Here is a 20,375-nt window from a genome sequence, read left to right as displayed (position 1 = left end):
CCAGTCGGTAAAGCAGATGCTGCACAAACTTGAGGACCTGAGTATAGATGCCCAGTACCCATGGAAAAGACTGAGCATGGCTGCAGTGAGTGTCTGGTTGTGGTGTGTGCTCAGTTGTGGTGTGTGCCTGACTGTGGTGTGTGGCTGGTTGTGGTATGTACCCAGTTATGGGGTGTGCCTGGTTTTGGTGAGTGGCTGGTTGTGATGTGTGGATGGTTGCAGTGTGTGGATGGTTGCAGTATGTGGCTGGTTATGGTGTATATCCATTTGTGGTGTGTGACTGTCTGTGGTATGTGCCTGTCTGTGGTGTGTCCCTGCAATCCTAGTACTGGGAGGGTAGACCCAGGTGGGTTCCTGAGCTTACCAGTCTTCATCAGTCAGTGGGCTTGGCGTGCATGTAGACACTCTCAGAAAATAAGGATGAGAGCAACAGAGGGAAGCACCTGATGTCAACCTCTGGTCTGCATGTGAATGAATACACACCTGTATACACATATACACACTACATATACATACAGACCTGTATACACACATAGACACCTGTATACACACATACATATACACACACACTTGTATACACACATACATATACACACACACTTGTATACACACATACATATACATACATAACTGTATACACACACACACCTGTACACACACAGACACATACATGCACACCTGTATACACACAATACACACCTATAAACACACCTGTACACACACACACACACACACACACACACACACACACACACACACACATGAACACATACCCAAGGAAGCAAAATATACATACAAAACTGAAAGAAAATTCACATAGGGGCCAGAGAGACGGCTCAATAGTTAAAAGCACTAACTGCTCTTCCAGAGGACCTGAGTTTGGTTCGCAGAACCCGTATGGTGGCTTCAGTTCCAGGTGATGCCATGCCCTCTTCTGCCCTCCATGGGAACAGACATACATGCACTCATTCACACAAAATAAATTTTTAAAAAAGTCATGTAGACCAAAAGCTTACAAGACTTTCTGACTATACGTATTCTCCAACCCCTCTTCCTCTTCCGACTTTAAATGCCTTACAGGTGAGGCCCCCCTTTCTGAGGAAGGAACGGTACCATACATTTGTATACACACACAGTCACTCCAAAACAGGGACGAGGCTCTGTACCTCATCCGGGGTTCTCCGTGGCAGAATCTGTGGTTCACCGAGTAACATGCAGGCCCAGAAGGGTTAGGATTTAGGAGAGGGAGGGCTGCAGTAGCCACATGGGGTCAGCAGAACAAGGCAATGGATAAGATTTGGAGTCGGATTAGAACGGGGCTGTGGGCACCTACACCCACCCTTGACTCCTACTTCTCAACATGGCAACTTTTTCTTTCTACTCCATATAATGGTAAATATCAGTAACCACTATTTACTGAGCTGTTCTGAAGGTGTTCACATATTGTGCACGCACATTATTTTGTTCCCTTCACAAAGGCCCTAGAAGAAAGGTGCCAACACCAAGTCATTTAACCCTTCCCGAAGTGCTGTGAAGTCAGCCTATTTTCCCAATGGAGATGCTCAGATACAAGGACTGTTAACACTTCGCACAAGTGAAATGTAGCAGAGCCGGCTCTGAACCACGGTTCATTGTTCACTGGCCTCTAGGATACCTGCGTGGGGACCAAGGAGGCTTGAAGCCCAGGGCGGGAGCAATAAATATGGGGCTTTTAAAAAAAATATTTATTTATTAATTTTTTTCATTTTACATACCAACTCCAGTTCCCCCTCCCTCCCCTTCTCCCGCCTCCTCACCTCCCTCCCACTCTGTCCCCATCCATTCCTCAGAGTGGGTAAGGCCTCCCACGGCAGTCAACAAAGTCTGGCATACCAAGTTGAAGGAGAGCCTAGCCCCTCCCCATTGTATCAAGGCTGAGCCAGGTATCCCACCACAGGGAATGGGCTCCAAAAAGCCAGTTCATGCACCTGGGATAAGTCCTGGTCCTGCTGCCAGGGACCCCACAAACGGATCAAGCCACACAACTGTCACCCACATTCAGCGGGCCTAGTTTGGTCCCATGCAGTTTCCCGGGCTGTCAGTCCAGAGTCAGTGAGCTCCAACTAGCACTGGTCAGCTGTCTCCGTGTGTGGAAAAAAAAAAGCAAAAACAAAAACAGAACCGGAGCTTAGCTTCCGGTAAAGAGACTAATTGGAAAATGACCACGAAAGGAACCAGCGTTCACGTACAAGAGCTGGTGGTGCTGGTGACCGTGAAGCAGAGGAGGACAATCTGAAGTTCTGAAGATTTAAAATCACCAGTGAGAATGAGTCATCTGGATTCATCATTCCCTTTCTGGAATTTGGATAAGCCAGTCAGCCATTTGGGAGAGACAATCCATAATATTTACTGAGTACTTTTCATGAAATGCCCCTTCTGGAGCCGTAGAGTCCCAGAATGTAAGTGTAGAATACATGTTGCCTTGATTTCATGGGCATAGGCTTGGGTTCACAAAGAAAAGTGCCCTGTAAATTCCACATTATCAACTAATGGGAATCTTGAAAGAAGAACTCAACGGGAAGCCATTCAAAGAATGGCAAAATAACCACATCCAAATTCCATTTCGGGAGTAACGAGGCCTGTAGAGTTAAAGAATTTAGGGGTAACTGTTGTTGTTCGGTGACCAGTCTCGTACAGCTGGTCTCAGCCTCCCAGGACTCTCCCTGAGCCATAATAGCTGAAGTGAAGCCTCTCCCTATGTCTATATGGTTTCTACACACTATCCCTCCTAACCTCTGACACATCCAGGCAGGGAAGGGAACATATATTTGCATAAGACACAAGGCTGTGTAAACAAACTCTTAGCTGGTTAAAGGGCACCACTTTATAAATTGTCCTTGTTATCGTTTTTTAATGGGCTCTGTGCATCTAAAAATCTGTCTTATATTCTTTAAAAAAATCCTTCTCTCTTATTTCCCTTGGGTGCATTTCACCAATATTTTTTTTTTTTTATGTACAACTCCAAGCTCTCTGAATTAACTCCCATATTTAAAAAAAAAACATTTAAAAAATCTTTAAAAAATTACAAATGTATAAGTTTTTAAACTAATGAATGTCATTTTCTCCAGACCCCATAAGTTGCCAAATAGCTAATAATTCCTATTTCCATTAATGGGTTAAAATGGGATCTACTTTGAAATGCATTTTGTGAGTGCATTTCCGTCATGAATATGGGTTCCAGCTTAGAGATGTTAACTTCCAATACTTTTGAGGTCACACCAGATTTTTCTATTTATGATTTTGCAGAGGTTAGTGAAAAATTGGCTAGAAATTGAATCACAGTAGGGAGAAAAGGATGCTTATTATTCAGTGAGTCAACAAAGAATGTGTTCTGGCTGCTCATTACACCCTTTAAAAATGCAGTGTTAGCTTGAAGACAAGCAAAAATACAGCAAATGACAAACACTGAGGCCAGTCCTTCCTCTTCAGTATATTGTTTCTTAACAAGATGGCTAATGTCTTATTGAAAGCCAAAGCCTCAGAAGACTTTAGTATTAGAACATCAGAAAGACTTATAACAACAACAACAACAACAACAACAACAACAACAACAACAACAAATAACTGACCTGAAAATATATCTGAGAGTCATTGAGTATTTTTATACTGTCTTTGTTTTTAGTTTTCAAATACTAGATGATTGGTGCTGACCTTTGGCAGGTCCTGTTCTCCTTGCCACAGCCAAGACCAACTCTGAGGTGTTTATTTACTTAGCCAACTTCATCATTAAGGCTGCCAAAGAGGATCTGGAATGGCATCAATTCAGGACTGCAGGTTTGTAAAAGGGATGAACATCATTCAGAAATGAGCTCATGTGTTTTCATAGCACCCTGACGAGTACACCCTGATCATACTATTCCCACTTTATAGTGAGGAAATGGAAGGAATGAGAAAATGAATACATTCAATACTTCCTGAACATCTACAGTAGGAGAGACACAGCACTGGGCATTTCAGAATAAACTGGTGCTTTAGAACAAGCTGCTTAACACCTAGATGGGCACAATCCAGTGCATAGGACACTATACTAATAAAGACACAGAGTACAGTGGAAGGACAGGGTTGTTGTGGAATGTTACTTTAACTGTGTAAAGGTGTGTTACGTTTGTTTATGCTGCATTGGCTTAATTCTGTAAAGATGTGCTGCATTTGGTTCACTTTGCCTGCCTAAGGCACCTCATTGGTCTACTAAAAAGTTGAACGGCCAACAGTTAGGCAGAAGAGGGACAGGCGGCTGGCAGGCAGAGAGATTAAGTAGGAAGAGAAATCTAGGCAAAAGAGAGAGAAGAGAACAAGGGAGAAAGAGAGGAAGACTCCTGGGGCCAGAAGCCAGGCAGCCACCAGCCAGCCAGACACAAGAAGCAATGAAAGCAGGACATGTAGAAAGAAAGGAAGGAAGAAAGGAAGGGAGGGAGGGCGGGAGGAAGGAAGGAAAAAAGCCTTGAGACAAAATGTAAAGAGAAACAGATTAAAATAAGAGCTAAGATAAGGCTGGGCATTCATAACTAATAATAAATCTCTGTGTCATGATTTGGGAGCTGGTTGGTAGCCCCCCAAAAAGCTTGGTACACAGGATGGAGGGTGACTGGAGCTCTCTGGAAGGTGTCGGATGCTTTTGTGGGGATGGAATCTAAGCTAAGTCTTAATAGGTTGTGGGTGGTGGACAAAGATTATAGGGTAACAGAGGAGATACTAGAGCAAAGAAGAAGAAAGGAGATGGTGTGAGAATTTCTTTAGTTGTTGCATAGAACTTGAGGCCGGGGCAGATGGAATGCAGAAAGGAAGAATTCAGAGTGTTTGCAGATGTGCCTGAATGCTTTCTCTGTGGCAGTGTGGAAGAGAACAGCGTGGTAGAGCAATCACTTAGACTGTTACAATAGCTTAGCAAAGAGATAATGAGATCTAGAGCTGAGCAAACGTGGAATGGAAAGGCAATGGTCTGAAAGCAGAGATAGGAATCTATGTTATTTGGCAACTGGTTGGACACTATGAAAGAAGATGAGTAACCACGGTTCTGAAATATTAAATAATTTTACACTCGAGTTTCTCTTGGACTAGACATAAGGGAAATTGGATGGGAATGTAGGTCTGATCATCAGGTCAGATATAAATCTAGAAATCAACTAGAGAGATAAGGTGGCTGAATCCGTACCAGAGATCATTGAAGAATAACTCAGAGCAAAAGGGCAAAAGGGCAAAAAGAAAACCTTCAGGAAACACCTGCATTTTTGAAAGTAGAGAAGGAGGCGTGAAGGGAGAAAGGTTATTTTGACACCGGAATGGTCAGAGAGATAAGACATAACTGGTAAGGCATTCAAATCAAGAGGTTTCCGGACAGCTGAATACTGCTGATTGAACAAATACGGAATTTACTGTAGCCACAGAGGTCACACCCAAGCTCCTCATTTCTGAAGCCACCTGCTGAATTATCACAAGAGAAACAAATGGGCTTTTGCAAGACAAACCCGCTTGTCATTTTACCAACTGTTAGCCTGCGGATCAGCCATTGCAACTCATTATTACAACATCCTGTCTTCCTTAAACTTTAAAAAAAAAAAAAAAAAAATCCCTTGCATCCTACACTTCTTTCCTTCCACGAGCTTTTTAGATAACTATTCTTAATCATGTCCTTAGCTTTGTTTGCCCTCCTTCATTTTTGTGGTCCTGCTTAGTTGCTGGGACTTCTGAATCAGAGGGAGGTTGGAGTGTAAACCAGGAGATTAATGTTTGCCAACTTCCTCAAGCCTAGGTTTCCACGTGTGCAAAAGGAGGTCCGTTGATAGCTACATATCAGAGTGGAGAAGAGTGCGCTAATGAAAGTAAAACCCTCACGTTGTTCTGTCGTCAAAGGTCTCATTCATTCTGCTGTTTTTGTTTTTTCGTTTGGTTTGTTATTTCCCCCAGGGCAGAAGACTATTCCCACTGTTCCTCAAGGAATAGGGTACCGACCTGGGGACAAGTCTCATTCTGTCAGCTCTCAGGGAAACATCTTCAGGAAGAGAAGGGCAAATAACTGAGGACACCCAGGGACTCTGCAGCCCACCTAGGAGCGATGGTGGGACAGTGGAACTCAGAACGCCTGGAACCTGCGTGGCCTTTACAGGACCGGACTACAAGTCCCAGAACGCAGTGCGCCAGCAGGCAGAAATTTTAGCAAAGGCGCCTGCGCATGGGGCTGTAGGCAGGGCGAAGGAAGCGGTGCACTTTGGGACTAGTAGTCCCCAGGTGGCAACTCCTGGGGTCGGAGGTGGGTCGAAGGGCCAGCTCCCTGCCCAGTCCCGCCTTTTGTCCACGTCCCGCTTCTCCTGGCCAATGTCCCGTCCTGTAGCCGTGGCCAGCCCCTCTCCGAGGCTGTTTCCATTGGTCCTGAGGCTCTCCCACGGCGGCTCTACCCGGAAGTAGCCTTGGGGAGGCGGTTTCCTAGACTACGACACCGGAAAGCTGGGGGCGGTGCTCTGGGCCGTGGAGGGCGGAGGGTGGTGGCAGCGCTGGCGCTGGGGACCGGCTCGGTGGCTTCGGCAAACAGTTTGGCGCCGGCAGCCGCCGGCCTCCCTCCGCAGCTCGCCCTCGACACGGCTCGCAGCCTCCTCGCCGCCGGCAGCCCGCAATGTGGCCCACCGTGCGGGTGTAGCAGCTGCGCGTGCGCGGAACCGCGGGGCCATGAGCGAAGCCGGCGGCGGTCGGGGCTGTGGGTGCCGGGTCCCCCAGCGAGCGCCATGGAGCCTGGTGGCAGCGACGGCCTCTCTCTGCCTGGTGTTTTTACTCAATTGAGGATCCCTCTTACCAAATGACTCCAGATTGTGTCACGTTGACAGAAAACTAAGCAGGACAAACAGCAAGTACTTTTTAACTGCTGATCCATCTTTTCCATCTCCCAAAATGGAGACTCTTGACAAGGAGCGTTGAAGGTTCATAACACTTGCATTGTGGTCTGGGAACAGGTCCTGGTGGTCAGTGTTAGATCTACTCAAGGGGATTCAGCACGGCGCTCTCTCTCTCTCTTTCTCTTTCTCTCTCTCTCTCTCTCTCTCTCTCTCTCTCTCTCTCTCTCTCTCTCTCCCTCCCTCCCTCCCTCCCTCCCTCCCTCCTGAGTTTTGATTGGTTTCTCGGTCCTTCATTCTTGAGTTTGATTTGGAGTCTCATCTTGGTGGCCTGATTTCTTCAGGAAGTTTCCTGGGTTTGAAAGCCTCAGAGGTGTCCTATTTCTCTGCTAGGTTGTCTGCTTAACTTGGAGAACACCTGACCAGCCTGGAATGCATAAGACAGCCATGTTTTCTCTCCTTCTGAAACTTGAAGGCACAGTTCTGCAGTCTTTTGCACTTGCTGGGTGTTTCTGTGGAAGGTTCCAGAGTCGTCTGATGTGTGTGCTGTGTGACTTGTTTTTCCTCATTTGCCCATAGGTCTTTGTTGTTGTTTTCTCAAGACAGGGTTTCTCTGTATAATAGCCTGGCTTTCCTGGAACTAGATCTGTAGACCAGGCTGGCCTCAAACTCAAAGAAATCCACCTGCCTCTGCCTCCCAAGCACTGGGATTAAAGGTGTTCGTCACCGCTGCCCAGCGCCCATATAGTTCTTAATTCTTAAAGTTCAGCAGAAATATTCCCAGTTGCATGTGTGAGTCTCTGTAAACCTCTCATACAACTCAGTTACTTAGACTCAAACTCACAGTATGTAGCAGAAGAAAAAAATAGAGATCAGAAACACCGAGCACACAGTCTTTATCAAAATGGCCACGTCCGTGTGCACGGCGAGGGCCGCGCCCATGAGTAGGGAAGAGAAGCAGAAGCTTGGGTAAGGGTGCGTGGCTGCCCGGGTGGGTTTCCTGGCCAGGCTGCCAGCGGTCGAGGTGCCTGTCACTTTTTTCCAGTGGTGACTTGGAACAGCTGGCGAGGCTGGAGGACCTCGGTGCGGTGGACAGGGTCCAGGAGGATGGGAGCCGATCCCCACGACGTGACCTCGGGGGCTGTCGGGTGTCTCCTGGGCCGCCCGTGACATGTGCCGTGTGGTGTCAGCGCCCCTGCCGTGTCGGGCTGGTGGAGGGGGCTACCGCCTGGGTAGCTGGAGTTCCAGCGGCGCCTTTTGGCGGAGGAGGGTTGGAGTTCTCGCCCAGCCCGAGTGAGCTCCCAGCGGGAAAATGTTGCGCTGTTTACACCTGTTAAAGGAAAAGGGGCGTTCACTTGGAACTTGAACTTTTCTGAGTCCACGATCGCCCTCCACCCCCCCGCCCTTGCTGTGGTTTCTTCCGACAGGGCATTTGTGCCTGGGGCAGGCAGGCGGTTTGATGTTATTCAAAGGCCTCGGTTGAGTGTACCCCCTTTAGGGTAGTTTCATGCATCTTAAAAGCGCTACAATTGCTCTATTTGTGGCATTTAATTCAGTAATGCTCATACACCCGAAGTGGTACAGATGAGTCAGAACAAAGTGGAGAATCTAGAAATTGGCAAAACCGTGAACAGTTAAGTGAGAGAAGAGGAAATGTGTGCGGGTCCGTAGCACACGGAGTTAATTGTGAGAGATGCTTATTAAAACAGTGAGGTGGGTGGGTTTTGCTTGTCTGGTTAATAAGCACACAACACCAGGATGCAGCACGGATTAGGGAAGATGTGAAAAAGCTTGGTAGGAATGTAAATTAGTGTGACCTATTGACAGCCACTCCAGAATTTTAAAAACATTGTGCTTTTTCTTTGACTCGTTTCTTTCTCTGGGTATCTACCCTACAGAAATAAAAGCACTGTTAGAGATAAGCATATAAAGGAGTGCATTTTGAAAGAACACAACAGTTCCAGGAAGGGAAATGGTTGAATATACTGTTTGGTTCTATATTGTGGAATAATGTTCACATATTTAGAAAGAGTTCGTAATTAGAATTCTATCCAGGATCTATTACCACGATAATAAGGAAGACAAAAACAAAAACAAAAACAAAAAACTAAAGCAAGTTGAAGGATAATATATAAATAGTAGCCGAACCATTTCATAAGAAAAAAGGTTACCCAAATTTAGAAATAAATAAAATGTAACTTATTTCATAATGTTAGGATGAAAGGGAAGTGGAGCCATTAGGTTCTAATATATATGCTTCTTTATTTCAATCATCGCAGAAGAATTGTATTAATTTTTTAATAAAAGAGCAATAAAAATCAGAGGCCAAGAAGATGACGTGTCAGCTGTCCAAACAAATTACCAATGAATTCTAGTATCTTCTTTTTTTCTTTATAAGTTTAATGTATTATTAGACTTCCCCACTCAGTTGGCATTTAACTAACGCCATATCTAAAACTGTTCTTACATCACAAGGTGGATGTGATCTCCACTGTGCAAATGAAGAAATTGAGATCCAAGGTTAACTTGTTCATAGAGTCTCAAAGCTGGTAATAGGTGGAGTCAGATTTTTGTTTTGTTGTTGTTTTTGCCTATGTCTGACCTCATAGCTCATGTACACACAGTGCCATACTTCCTTAAGATTTGGGGGAAAGTATTAATTCTAGTATGGCTGCAAGTATTTTATTTGACTTTTTTATTAAAAGTTTTATATGAGTCATTGGACAGCCAGTGTAGACAAATCAGTGAGCGCCAGGTTCACAGAGAGATCCATAAGAACCATAAGGTGGAGAGAGAGAGAGAGAGAGAGAGAGAGAGAGAGAGAGAGAGAGAGAGTGTGTGTGTGTGACACATACTAGAATTGTTGTGAACAGTTGCTTGTAGTTATATACCTGTGAACAGTTGCTTGTAGTTATATACTGATATATATATAGTCTTTCATGGAATTTTTTTTTCAGGACAAGAGATTTTGCTAATGTTTTTGGTTATCAGCTAGTATAGATCAATGCAGTTACTACTGATATTGGGAGGCAATGTGACTTTAGAAAATTATTTAAGAATGAAAAACAATTTTAAATAGGGGGGTCAGATTTCTAATATATCTTATACAGTTGTTATATAGATACAAAATTATAAAAACTTTAAAACTGTTTCATATAGTCACTGTGCAATTCTATAGATATGCCCACTTTAAAGTTTATATTGTGGAACTTGCTGATTGTATGTGTCTTCATATGCAATTATAATTTACCCATGATTTGGAAAATTCATAGCTCTCAAAGTTGAATTAGCAAGTTAGAGTTTTTCACCTGTGATTGCACTTCTAGACTCTTGCATTCCCAGTGACAAGAAAGTTCCCTTCTTGACAGTAATCATTTATTCTACTTCAGGGAAGGGAGAGTCTGCATATCCCATTTTATGGTAGTGCTTGCAGGTTGTGGGGCCTGGCCTTCCTGCTGTTTGGAAGGTCGTTATCATTTGCATCATGAGTGTCTGGAAAGATTCTCTAAGATACTCCTTAATTTCCTGAAATCCTCGGGATCTATGTGAATTTACAATGTTTTAACACAGTAGTAGGGAGACCTTTTTAATTTTTTTATTACATTTGTGTGTATTTCCATGGCACGTAGAGTCAGCACAACATCCAGGAATCAACTCTCTCCTTCCACCATGTGGATTCTTGGGGTCAAACTCAAATTGCCAGACTCTGTGGCAAGTGCTCTTACCCAGTGAACTGTCTTGCCAGCCAAGGTCTTTTTTGTAATGGTTAGGCATTTTAAAATGGTTATAAGAAGTTATCAGGACTAGTTAGGTCATAAAATGAAGTGTACTTGACCTTGTTGGTCATTACAGCCAGGGCTGGATATTAGAGCTTTTCTACCTGCTAGCTTTATTATTATCATCAGTATTTCATCCTCCATTGTTGTGGAAATGACAATATAGTATAATAGGAAGGAAAATAAATATAGCCAGTCATTTTCTTTACTTCTTTTCCTAGTCCTGATTTTAGTAAGTGGAACTTTGGGGAGAGAAGAGTTAGTAAGTACTTGTCTTACTGTTTTCCTTTGCTGATTATTGGATTTGGCCCTGCCTGGCTCTCACATTAACTTTTGTAATAGCACTTGAGGCCTGGTCAGGAGAATGCTTCATTGTGAGACTCGGTCCCTAGTTCCTGAGACCTTTGTGGTCTGAGTTGGTGAATCTGGCTTGGGCGCCTGAAACCTCCATCTTAAACCACTGTATTGGAAGTTAAGAGAAAGAAATCCTCTTTTCTTTTTTTCTTCTCTGCACCCTCCTTGTGCTCAGGCTGATGTTAAACTTGTGATCTTCTAGCCTCGGCTCCCTGAAAGCTGGAAGTCTCCCTTTGAGCTTTAACGTTTTTGTTTTTGAAGTGAATTCTACTTTTAGAGAGTGTTTTTAAGAGAGCAGAGTATGCCAGAAAGTGTATCTTTTGGAAATGAGGCAAACATAGTATGTACTTAAACTAGGCATTGGTGGTTTTACTCAGTTTAATGGGAAGGGCACAGGCTTGAGAAAATATTAGTTCATATTAGTATAACACACTCCACCCCACCCTTCGTAGAATATATAGAACAAATAATAAATGGTGCTAATAATTGTTGCTTTGAGGAGCTGTCTGGAAACATCCCACTCCAAGAATAGGTTACATAATTATGTTAATAGCTGTAGTGTTCAAGACCAGCTCTCTTTCTCTGCCATTATGACCTGGGTCATTCGGTAGTTTTCTTAGAAAAACCCAGCAGTTTTATATAAATCACTAGGACTGGGGATGGTAAAGGTCTGGCTCTGAGGCTTATGGTGAGGTAATAAAGACTTCTCTGCTCACTTTGTGGTACCCTTCTACTTAAAGCTTTTTATGTTTTTGTTTTTGTTTTTTTTTTTTAATTAGTGTGCTTTTATGAAGGAGAATTGTGTTCTTGAAGTACAATAGAATATACATAACCTTTCTCCCTCTCTGTTTTTTCACAATTAGAAATCAAGTCCTGGAAATGTTTGATCATGCTTATGGCAACTATATGGTAAGTATGAAGCTTGTCTGTGTATACTGTTTATGAGCTGACTGTACACAGCTGGGAACTTTGCAACTTGAATTACTAATGTATGTTTTTAAAGAAAGCTTTTCAAAAGCAGGACAAATGTAAGTGAGCAGAATATTCCTGGTGATGAGTCTTAGGGAATCAATTTATTGAACAGGGAAGAAATTGAAATCAGATCATGAAACTTTGTATTTAAGCAGTTTACTTAGGTGCTGGCAACAATTGATAACATACATAGGTAAACAGGGAAAAGATGTTATCTCTGGCTTTAAGGGTTGTCCTTTAAGAAAAACTACATTACTTTACAAACCTATGAAACAAGCCATTGCATTAGATGCACTATCACCTAACCTCTGTCCAAATGTTATGATATAGATTCTGAATTGAGTACATTTGTTTCCTGCTGATCCATTGTTTCAAGGTCTTTCAGAGGTAGCCGCTTCCACTGGAAAGGTTGCAATGGTATGGATAAAAGGTTCTAGGATCTAGTGCACAAAGATGAAGACAAAATAGCAAGCACATTTTAAGAGTTTAAAAGAAAGTTTTGCATATAATTTTTTTGTAATGTTGTAAAGAGTTTAATCAAGCTATGCTGAGGATTTCTTCTCATTTCCTTGTTTTTACATTTAATATATGCCAGGAGAACATCTCTTATGATTATAGCCTAAATATAGTTAGGAAAATTTGGCAGAGAACTAACTTTAATTCTTATTAAGATTCTTTTCACCAGATTCATTTATATAGGGCAGATATCATTATATTTCCATATCATTAGTCCTCTCTTTATATGTTTTTGTATTTTATATATTTTTTATTTATATGTCTGTATGAGTGTATGCCATATGTGGGTATTTGCAGAGGCCGGGAGAAAGTCTCAAATCCCCAGGAGCAGGAGTTAGAGACAGGAGGTTGTGAGACATGCAAAGTGGGTACTTCGAAGAAGAGTCGGGCCGTCTGGAAGAGCAAAGGGGCTCCTAATCACTCACTTCCCTCCACACCCTGTTTCTGTGTTTTAAACATGTTTCATATTTATTGGTTCTTGTTCTCTTTTTTTATTACTTGGTTAGAGTGAGATTTGACTTTTTGGTAAATGTTTCTAGAATGTGATGGTTCTGAAGCTTTGGATGTAAACATTGAAAACACGATTTTTAAACTTACTACTCAGTGTGATGTAGCTATTCCTTTAGTGTTTCTTTCAAATCCCTTACCCCTGGTTAGTTTTGCTTGGGGGAAGCTTCATCCAACAAGTCTAGGCTAGTGGTGTAGAGATAGCCAGATGGACCCTTACCAGACCCTCAAGTTGCAGTCAGCTCGGACAGGTCAACTTTTGATCCCAAAGCTGAGCAACATGATAGACAGCCAGATGAATGTGCCACATTTTGTTCTAAATCTCTTTAAAAGTTTTATTTATTTACTGTGTGTGTTTATTTGTGTTTATGTGCTCACATGTGTGTGCATGGAGGACCGATCGCAGGCTATCATCTCTCTTTCCAGCATTGTGACATATGTCCAGAATCTCCTTTTAGGATTACCTTCTCTGTGACATCTATGGCCCTTATGTCACAACTAGTTTCTTAAGTTACATCAGTAATTTGGCCAATATTTCATATAATTGGGAAAGAGTGAGTTCTCTAAAAAGTGGACTTGAGAAAATTGGCCTTTGGGGAACAAAAAGCATTAAACATTAGAAACAAAATAAATTTCAAATTAAAAAAAAAAAAACAATTATAGGGTGTGTGTGTGTGTGTGTGATGTTTCTAGGGCCCAGAGCAGCCTGGTACAGCATTCCTGAAAACCAGAAACCATGAAGGAAGAAATGAATAGATTTACCTACATACTTAAAACTTCTAGTGGAAACACTGGAAATAGAAATTCAAAACTAAACGAAGAAAGGATAAAAGACCCTTACACATGACGGGCCGTGCTTAGTGAGTCCCTTCTGCCAAAGGGGTAGCCATAGCACAGTAAGCAGTAAACGGCCTTTCCAGAGTGGCGAGTGTAAGAAGGCCTATGTCCTTAGTAGTCCTTAGCTGGAGCTTGAGACTTGTGTTTTTTAACCCAGGAGATTGGTAAAATACAAAGCATCAATCATCTCAAATGTTAAGAGTAAGGTAAATTGTAAATTGATACCCTGCTTGGTAGTAACTGTCAAAAAATTCAATATCTCCTTGACTCATATCTACTGTTAAGTTATCCATAGAAATAACACATGTATGAAAGGTGAATTTTTCTACAGATGTTTTTACATCATCCATCATGTTCATCCATACAAGAATAAATAAGTGTATCCATACTATGCAACCTTTTGAGGAGTCAGTCCTGGTTATATGGGTATGGGCTCCTAAGTCAAGTGACCAGGCTTTCAATTCTGAATTCATCATGTTAGCTGCTCAATCTAGGTTTACTTGATTTCCTGGGTCCTAATTTTCCCTGTGAAATGAAGACAATTGAATCTCCTTCAGAGGATTGTTGAAATAATTAAACTTTTTGATGTATAGAATAGAGGGTAGAAAAAGAAGTACTCAATAAATATGAGTTATAATTTCACTTTGTTATTAAAGTATTTGTAAAGCATTCCAACATGCTGGAGTGGTGAGGTTGTCTTAGTTACTGTTGTATGGCCATGATGAAACACCGTGGCCAAGACAACTTATAAAAGGAAGCATTGAATTGGGGCTTGCTTACAGTTTCAGAGGGTTATTATCACGGTTATTATTATGGCGGCAGGCAGACAGACAGTCATGGGTCTTGAGCAGTAGCTGAGAATTCACATGAATTCATCTGAAAGTTCCATGCAGACAGAAACAGAGACAGACCAAGCCTGATGTGAGCTTTTGAGACACAAGGCACACCCCAGTGACACACCTCCTCCAACAATATCACACCTCCTAATCTTTCCCAAACAGTTTCACTAACTGGGGACCAAACATTCAAATATATGAGCCTATGGGACCGTTCCCATTCAGACCACCACAGGGGTACCTTGTGTTCTGAGTAAAATATAAAAACAAAATTGAGACCAGTAAGTATAGATGGCAATACAGTTTCTGAATGTAGGTCAGTTACTGGTAGAGTGCTTGCTTGCCTCATATGCCTCAGGCCCCAGGTTGGCACACAAAGCAGTATGTGTACATATATGTATGAGAAACTGGAATATTATTCCTACTATTGTTCATTACCATGAGAAAAGACTGTGGTCCGGAAGATCCATTAAACTGATCTGAGTTTTGTTCAAGTCCCAGCTCTTGTCTGGGCATGGCAGTATGTACTTATAATACCAGTTCTCAGAAGGCTAGGGCAGAAGAATTGTGGGTAATGGGCCAGCCTAGGCGATATAGTGAGACTCTGTCTCAAAATAAATGTGCATGTATTTGACTATATTAATACATGAATAAATCTGAAAGGTTGAAGGCTGGTCTTAATGGTAGTAACTTCTAGAGAGTGAGATTTGGGGAGGGAAGTCAGATTATCAGTTTTTAAAAGAAGTTTTAGTATGTGTTTTTTCAAGCATGAATTACACTTTAAATTGTCTACAAATTGTGTACCTAGCCCACCAGTTAAGTACCAACTCTATTCGCTAAATGGTATCTGCTTTCTCTCACTTTCTTTAGTGACTTATTAAGGTTTTTCTGCAGGAACATGCTTACCCAGCTGACGAACTCATGCCTTTAACCTGCAGAGGCCGTGTCAGAGGCCAGGAGCCGAGCCGGGGTGATGTAGACGATGCCTTGGGAAAGTGAGTATGAGCATAAGGCATAGCATGGCATTTCAGAGTAGCCAGGTCCACTGGCAGTGGCTTTGCCAACTTTAAATTCTTTTTTTCATTGATTTGTCTATTATGTGTGCATGTTTCCACTTGGGCCGTGGTGTGCAGGTGGAGATCAGAGGACGCTGTGCAGGAGTCAGTTCTCTCTGTTGACCCTGTGGGTCCTGGCGATTGAAGCGCTTTCACCTGCTGAGTCCTCTCACTGGCACAGTGGACCAGATTTTAAAGAATGCCCCAAAAAAGAAAGAAAAAGAAGTCTGCCTTCAATGTTCTATTAGGTCTTTTATTCTTTCCTGTTCTAAAAAAGTGACTTATTTCTTATATCTGAGAAAAATTAGCTTATTAAACTGGGTGCGACATTAAAAAACTATTTAACTTTGATGTAGTCTTTAAAATGTACCTGAGGGCATCACCATGTTCTAAGGTGCCACAGAATATGCATGGATGTGATATATTTTGATTGATAATTACTAATTTATTCATGATGCTGAGATTGGCCCCCTAGCATCGGGCTTTAATGTTTTGTTTCTTTTAAAAGGAGCCAATGAAGTTTCTATGCGTCCTCAAAGATACCTACGATGTTTCAGATTGTTGGGTTGTCTTACATATCACGTGACTTTGTAGATACATGGAGGAGCTGCTTATTAGACACTAGTAGGCTATAGATCATTCTGCTTACACATTCATGGATGAGCATTTCAAGCTCTAGTGTTAATATATCTTGTTTCCTAGGTTTTCCCTAACACTGATTGATTCTTTGGATACTCTTGTGGTAAGTTCCATTTTTCCTGGAATTGCTTATTTTATAAGTTTAATGATATCCACACTCAAGTAATATAAATGTAATCAGCATACTATGTATGGAATAGAAGTTGTAAGAATTTAAGATGTTCGCTAGGCGGTGGTGGCGCACGCCTTTAATCCTAGCAGTCGGGATGCAGAGGCAGGGGGATCTCTGTGAGTTCAAGGCCAGCCTGGGCTACAAAGTGAGTTCCAGGACAGGCTCCAAAAGCTACACAGAGAAACCTTGTCTCAAAAAAAAAAAAACAAAAAAAAAAAACGAAAGAAAATAAAGAAAGAATTTAAGATGTTAAAATCTTTGCTTCTCTATAAAGCTTGAACTTTATATTGCTCAGTTATATCACATTATTGTCGGATACAATCATACAGCATAATAGAGATGCTCAAATGACTTCTCAAGATGTCAGCTCACATGTCGGCCCTGCTTTGAGTAAGGTGGTTGAAGCTTTTAAAGAAGGTAATTTGGAAAAATGCTTTGCTTTTCTTATTCCATGATAGTATGCTATATGAGAACCATGAAAAAGATAATATTAGATGTCATATTTCTGATTTAGTGGTGCCTGGTTTTTTGCATATCATAAGGGAAGAGAGAGAAAAGATACACAAAATATCCTGGCAGACATAAGCTTGTGTTCTGGAGCTGTACGGTCTCTGGGAAGGTACAGCTGTCAGCTAGGAGACGGAAGGATGCGGTTTATGTGTAACTAACTAACTGAGTGAGGCCAGGGCTACTTTGGGATGGGGAGGTGAGGAACAGGAGCAGTGAGTGACAGCTCTAGAGGAGCACTGGCTTTTCTTCCTCATTCTGGCTTTATTCCTTCAGATGGCAGAGTCAGTCCTCTTAATTTATTTTCATGGCAATGGACTTCAGTTATCATTACTGTTTTATAAAATATTCTCAAACATAAAGGAGATAGGGTAATTCTAGGCTGCATAATGTTAGTACATTTAGAAATCTGTCAACTTCTCTTATTGGGTAACACAGATTATTATGAAGGTAATATTTTTCAGGTTGTATCTTTTTAAGAGTTTGGCATTAGTTCTCAAGGTAAGAAACCTAGACTGGTAATAACAGCATTCTTTGGGACCTTGTTAGAGATAGAAATTTTTGAGGGCTGGTGAGATGGCCCAGGGGATGTTTCTCACCCAGCAGGACAACCTGACAAGCAGGCCCCACCTGGTAGCAGGGAAGAACAACTTATGCAAATTGTCCTATGACCTGGACGGGTACACTGTGGCATAATGTGCCTACACACAAACACAGGCATGCACAGTAAATAAAATACCACTTTATAAAATATTTAATTTCAGTCTTTTCAAGTGGGAATAACCAAAGTAGCTATAGATCACCATAGCATTGGAAATGAGCAAATTCATTTTGAAATTTTTAAAAAGATTTATTTATTTATTATGTATACAGTATTCTATGTGCATGTGTCCTTGCAGGCCAGAAGAGGGCACCAGATCTCATTACAGATGGCTGTGAGCCACCATGTGGTTGCTGGGAATTAAACTCAGGTCCTCTGGAAGAACAGCCAGTGCTCTTAACCTCTGAGCCACCTCTCTAGCCCCTCATTTTGAATTTTTAATCATTATCTTAAGTATTTTCTTTTGATTTTAAGCAGAAGAATTAGAGAAACATAGAGAACTTTCAAAGGTTTTCCTGCATTTAGAGTGGGGATATTATTTTTGCATGTTTTTTAATCAATGCAAGTATTAGTATTTCTAATTAAATTTGCCCTTTAAATGGTGGGTTTTAAAAATTTTTTTTCATGATTTAGCAATTTGAAAATACTAACGTAGCATATCACTTACAGTGATTAGTTTATAGAACCCAGCCATTTTTATTTTGTTTGTAACATAATATGTTAAGTCAGTTTCTCTTGCTGTAGTTTGATTTTTAAATGCATATTTGTTCAAAATACTAGTTTGGACCTATTGTCATAGAATCAGGCCCCTTTAAGTCTGAAATCTGAACAGGCAATAGTTCTGGAAACGGATTAGAAACAATGGAGGGAAGGAGAGGCCCTTTTGTTACTTGGTAGGAGATAAAGAGACAGATAAAATGGTGAATCTGTTAGAATTCGTTCTGTAGCTCATCATGGTAGTGGTAGCCACTTTGTGGAAGTTTGGCATTGGTGCTCCTGTGGTGTGTTTGGAGAAGCTCCTGAGCCTCTCAGGAGGGAAGTGTGGCTGTGAATTAGAAGAGTTCTCAAGAGGAGACTGCAGAGATTAACAGGGTGATAAGAAAAAGGGGTGGTCAGTGGGGAAAGAGCAGCTGTGTCTCACTCCCCGGGACAGGGTGAGGGGGTGAGGGGGTGGGGGGGGTGGGGGGGTGGGGGGGTGGGGGGTGGGCGCAGTGTATGCCGCATTTGCTGCTGTGGGACTCTGTGCCTTGTGAGACTGGGAAGAGGAAGTGGTCAGGTCAGAATCAGGTTCCCACTGACTCTGATTTCATTTCAGGCTGCCCTGAATTTTAGACACACACACACACACACACACACACACACACACACACACACACACACACACACACATATATATATACACCCTTAGGGAATCTCTCATACTTAGGATCAGATCAAATTTCAAAAAGTACTGCAAAGTATTGTCAAACAAAAAGATTGAACAGTCAAAGGCAAATTTCTTTGACTGCATCTAGTCTCTAAATGACATTTAATCATGTCCCTAGATGTAAAGAAGAAAGCCGTCTTTGTAATAACAGTGACCCCTTTTCATAGAGCTCATTCCAAGAACTCACTGGGGTTTCAGTTGAGTCACGAGTATAGGTTTGCATGATTATAACAGTAAAGATATTAAACACTTGACAATCAGCACTCAAGTCAGACACTCTGGTTAAAGTACTTTACACACATGATCACATTTGAGAAAACAGTGCTACAGGGTAGGACCTCCTTCCTTTATAGATGAAGGAATATGCTCAGAGTTGAAGTAACTTGACTTGAATCACAAGGGACCAAAGGGAAAGAGCCAGAACTCAAACCAGGACCTGTTTTACACTGTAATACTACCATAATATTACACTGCCTCTTTTGCCATCAGGGGGTAAGGGTGGGCATAGGGTGAAGCTTAGGCTCAGTCAGGTGAAGACTGATTGCTTCTGGAGTAGACAGTTTCTTATTTTACATATGTGCATATTGTTTATTCTGTGTATGTATGTGCTACAACTTGCAGGAGTTGGCTCTCTCTTTCTGTCATATGGTCTCAGGGATTAAATTCAGGCATCCGGGGTTGAGAGTGGGTGCCTTCACCCACTGGGCCATCTCACAGCCCAAGAGAACTTAGTTTTTAAGATAGTGCTTGAGGAGCAGGATGGCTGTTCACTTTGTTCTGACTGAGAAGTCAGATCCCAGTAGAGTGCACCTCATGTGGCTCTAGCTGTGGGTCCTAGACAGTGTATGCATGTATCCAGACATGTACAATATTGGAGGAAGAAGGACTAAAAGTAGGAAAAGGAAAAGTTCTCTATGTATCCCTGTCTGTCATCGAAGTATGAAAAAGAATCTTTTTATCTGAATCACTTGGTTCTAGAAGTTTGTATTTTGGAACATGTTTTAGGCTTTACAGGCTGGGCATTCCTAATCCAGCAATCCAAAATACTTGAATACTTACTTGAAATTTGTAACATTTTGAGTGGAGCCAACAAAATATTAGATAAATGCATTTTGGATTTCAGATTTGGGACTTAGAGATGTTCAGCCTGTATTGAGTCTATTCTGAATTCCTTTGATGGGTCTTTTAAAGCCCTGAACATACATCAGTGTGCAAAGATGCTCTGTTGTCTGCACTTAACTTTTCAGTTTTAGACATTATCACATTTTTTATAATATACTTAAGGGTTATATTCTTTTGTATGCATCATTTTTCTGA

At 41.8% G+C, this 20,375-nt stretch overlaps 1 protein-coding gene across 6 annotated transcripts in view; it reads left to right on the top strand.

Moving 5' to 3' along the window:
* The first annotated feature begins 6,473 nt into the window (after positions 1-6,473).
* Edem3 (ER degradation enhancing alpha-mannosidase like protein 3) overlaps positions 6,474-20,375 on the top strand; it is a 54,440-nt gene continuing 40,538 nt past the window's right edge. For 2 of the 6 annotated variants that reach the window (XM_036202554.1, XM_036202553.1), the window contains exons 1-5: positions 6,474-6,794; positions 7,737-7,829; positions 11,854-11,899; positions 15,553-15,653; positions 16,416-16,455. In XM_036202554.1, coding sequence (XP_036058447.1) covers positions 6,700-6,794; positions 7,737-7,829; positions 11,854-11,899; positions 15,553-15,653; positions 16,416-16,455 — 375 coding nt within the window. In that variant the 5' untranslated portion in view covers positions 6,474-6,699. Of the gene's footprint in view, positions 6,797-7,736; positions 7,830-11,853; positions 11,900-15,552; positions 15,654-16,415; positions 16,456-20,375 lie in introns of those variants that run through there. The other 4 variants (XM_036202556.1, XM_036202555.1, XM_036202552.1 and 1 more) reach the window with 2 other exon arrangements.

The sequence above is a fragment of the Onychomys torridus genome, chromosome 11, assembly GCF_903995425.1.
Source record: "Onychomys torridus chromosome 11, mOncTor1.1, whole genome shotgun sequence".
In the NCBI taxonomy this organism is placed as follows: Eukaryota; Metazoa; Chordata; class Mammalia; order Rodentia; family Cricetidae; genus Onychomys; species Onychomys torridus.
Note: the sequence above shows the minus strand (reverse complement) of the source record. Positions and strands in the feature narration are given on the sequence as shown.